This window comes from Aplysia californica, unplaced genomic scaffold (genome assembly GCF_000002075.1).
Source record: "Aplysia californica isolate F4 #8 unplaced genomic scaffold, AplCal3.0 scaffold00529, whole genome shotgun sequence".
In the NCBI taxonomy this organism is placed as follows: Eukaryota; Metazoa; Mollusca; class Gastropoda; order Aplysiida; family Aplysiidae; genus Aplysia; species Aplysia californica.
The window spans coordinates 50,951-52,850 of record NW_004797799.1 but is presented as its reverse complement, the minus strand read 5'-3'; the positions used below and the strand labels follow the sequence as shown (position 1 = coordinate 52,850).

At 47.5% G+C, this 1,900-nt stretch overlaps 1 protein-coding gene across 1 annotated transcript in view; it reads left to right on the top strand.

Moving 5' to 3' along the window:
• LOC106012840 overlaps positions 1-1,537 on the top strand; it is a gene marked incomplete at its 3' end in the record, with an annotated part of 6,424 nt that extends 4,887 nt beyond the window's left edge. Inside the window, 1 exon segment of the mRNA XM_035971883.1 lies at positions 255-1,537. Within this exon segment, the coding sequence (XP_035827776.1) occupies positions 1,237-1,537 (301 nt within the window).
• Positions 1,538-1,900: the final 363 nt, after the last annotated feature.

Below are 1,900 nucleotides of genomic sequence, written 5' to 3'. Positions count from 1 at the left end.
ATCTCTCTCTCTCTCTCTCTCTCTCTCTCTCTCTCTCTCTCTCTCTCTCTCTCTCTCCCCCGCCTACCCAGCGCGCCTTGTGTACAATATTAATATGTTGTTAACAAACAGATACAAAATTCCTCGACTACTATATAGATGCGAGGTTTAGATGGACGTTCGCTGTTGGGAAGATTGAAGACCTCACTCAGTTGCTGGATGAATGTTTCATGCTCCGCTGATTAGATTAATTTCTCATTCTTTTTATTTCACAGGCCCATCAATCACGTTTCCAGTTGCTGGAGCTTTCAGATCGTGCCGCGGGTGTCGAAACGTGAAGTCCCTGAGCATAGAAGTAGAATAGTGATAATATGTTCTAAAGGAAAAAGAACATTATCTGTAAAACCATCCCAAAGAGCAAAATGATTGTGCTCTTTAAAATCGGTTCTTTCAAGTAATTGTTTCTAATTCAACCAGCTGTGGCAGATAAGAAAGATTTTATGAATGTTTTTCCCCTCTCATTCTGTGACTAATTCCTTGTGTTCTAATAATAAGTTGGCCTGACTCAAAACAAGATGTTCTTTGTTCAAGTTTTTCCACAAGACGAACTATACATGTAAAGAAAAAGTGCCCTTGGCACGGACCATTTTCACAAAAATGACGCTCCGTGGGCAGAAGAAATCTCGGCAATCTTCAAGTCTTCCCTCCTGGAAGAAAGGAATCGCAGGAGGAGGCTAATCCTCCCTGGGTATCGCCTTGCCTTGGCTCGTACCCCAGCACCCGCCCCATGTGCCATCCTAGGAATATTTGTGCAGTGGAAAAAAATCAATGGTCTTTCGCCTCGCCGTGAGGGTTGGTTGAGTAGTGGAATCGCTGAAACCTGTGGATTGATCAACTGTCTCGTTATTAGAAGGCCGCGCCATTCGTAGCAGACCGCAGGGCTGACCGGGGTCCTGCTTTGTTGCTAGTTGGCATAGCGCATCAGATGTTACTTTCGCTTTGCCTGTTGTTGAAGAAATCTCAGACCTCGTCTGTCTAGGAGAATCGAGGTTATCACAAAAGAGACAGGCTAATGCTCTCTGTCTCTTTCTCTTTACTTCCGGAATACCGACTCCGTTTCAGTTCGCCAATTATTGTGTGTTTGATCATCTAGGTGTACCACCCTTTCGCTGGTTGGGGCTACTCACAGCTCCTTCCTGCGCCTCGCACAAATCTCTGAAGGAGGATCTTTGAAAGAATCTCCAACAAGTACATGTCATGGGCTCACACCTCTCGTGCACTGCCTCCGGGGAGCGGCGCCATCGAGGACCAGCCTTGGAGTATTGCGTCATCGTGAGCCCCAGTCAGGACACGGCGGATGCCTCAGCCACGCTCTACGACAGGTGGACCAGTAGCAACAACAACGAGGTCTCTGATCCCGTGAAGGACGAGGTTCTCGGTCGTCGTTTTGGGAGAGGACACGGCGAGCGTCTGTCGGAGTCCGCCGCAACCACACCCCCGGGCTGGTCCACGCCCAAAGTGAAGCCAGTGAGGAGCCACTCGTTACTACACGTCCCCAGTGAGTATATATCTTTGTTTTGAGCTACCATCTAGTGACTTTGTCATCTGCTTGGGGAAGCAGGTGACTGAAGACTGCTTCTGGCCAGTCCTTTTTCTTACCTGTCCGTCTGTGGTCCCTGTACCTCTTGCTCTCTCCTCTCCGAACCCCGAAAAATAGCTGTAAGTGACAGTTGTCGCGTAGTCGTGTGTTTTTGCTTCTCTTTAACAAAGAAACACCCCCCCCCCTCCCCCTTTTAAAAAGAAAAAAAATAAGCAAGCGGCTGCAATTGGTTTGTAGGCGTTTTAATGTGGTGCAGCTTTTCTGCCTTTTCTATGTAAGTATTATCCCCAATCTGTTCCAAGAGAAATGTAACCATGAAGT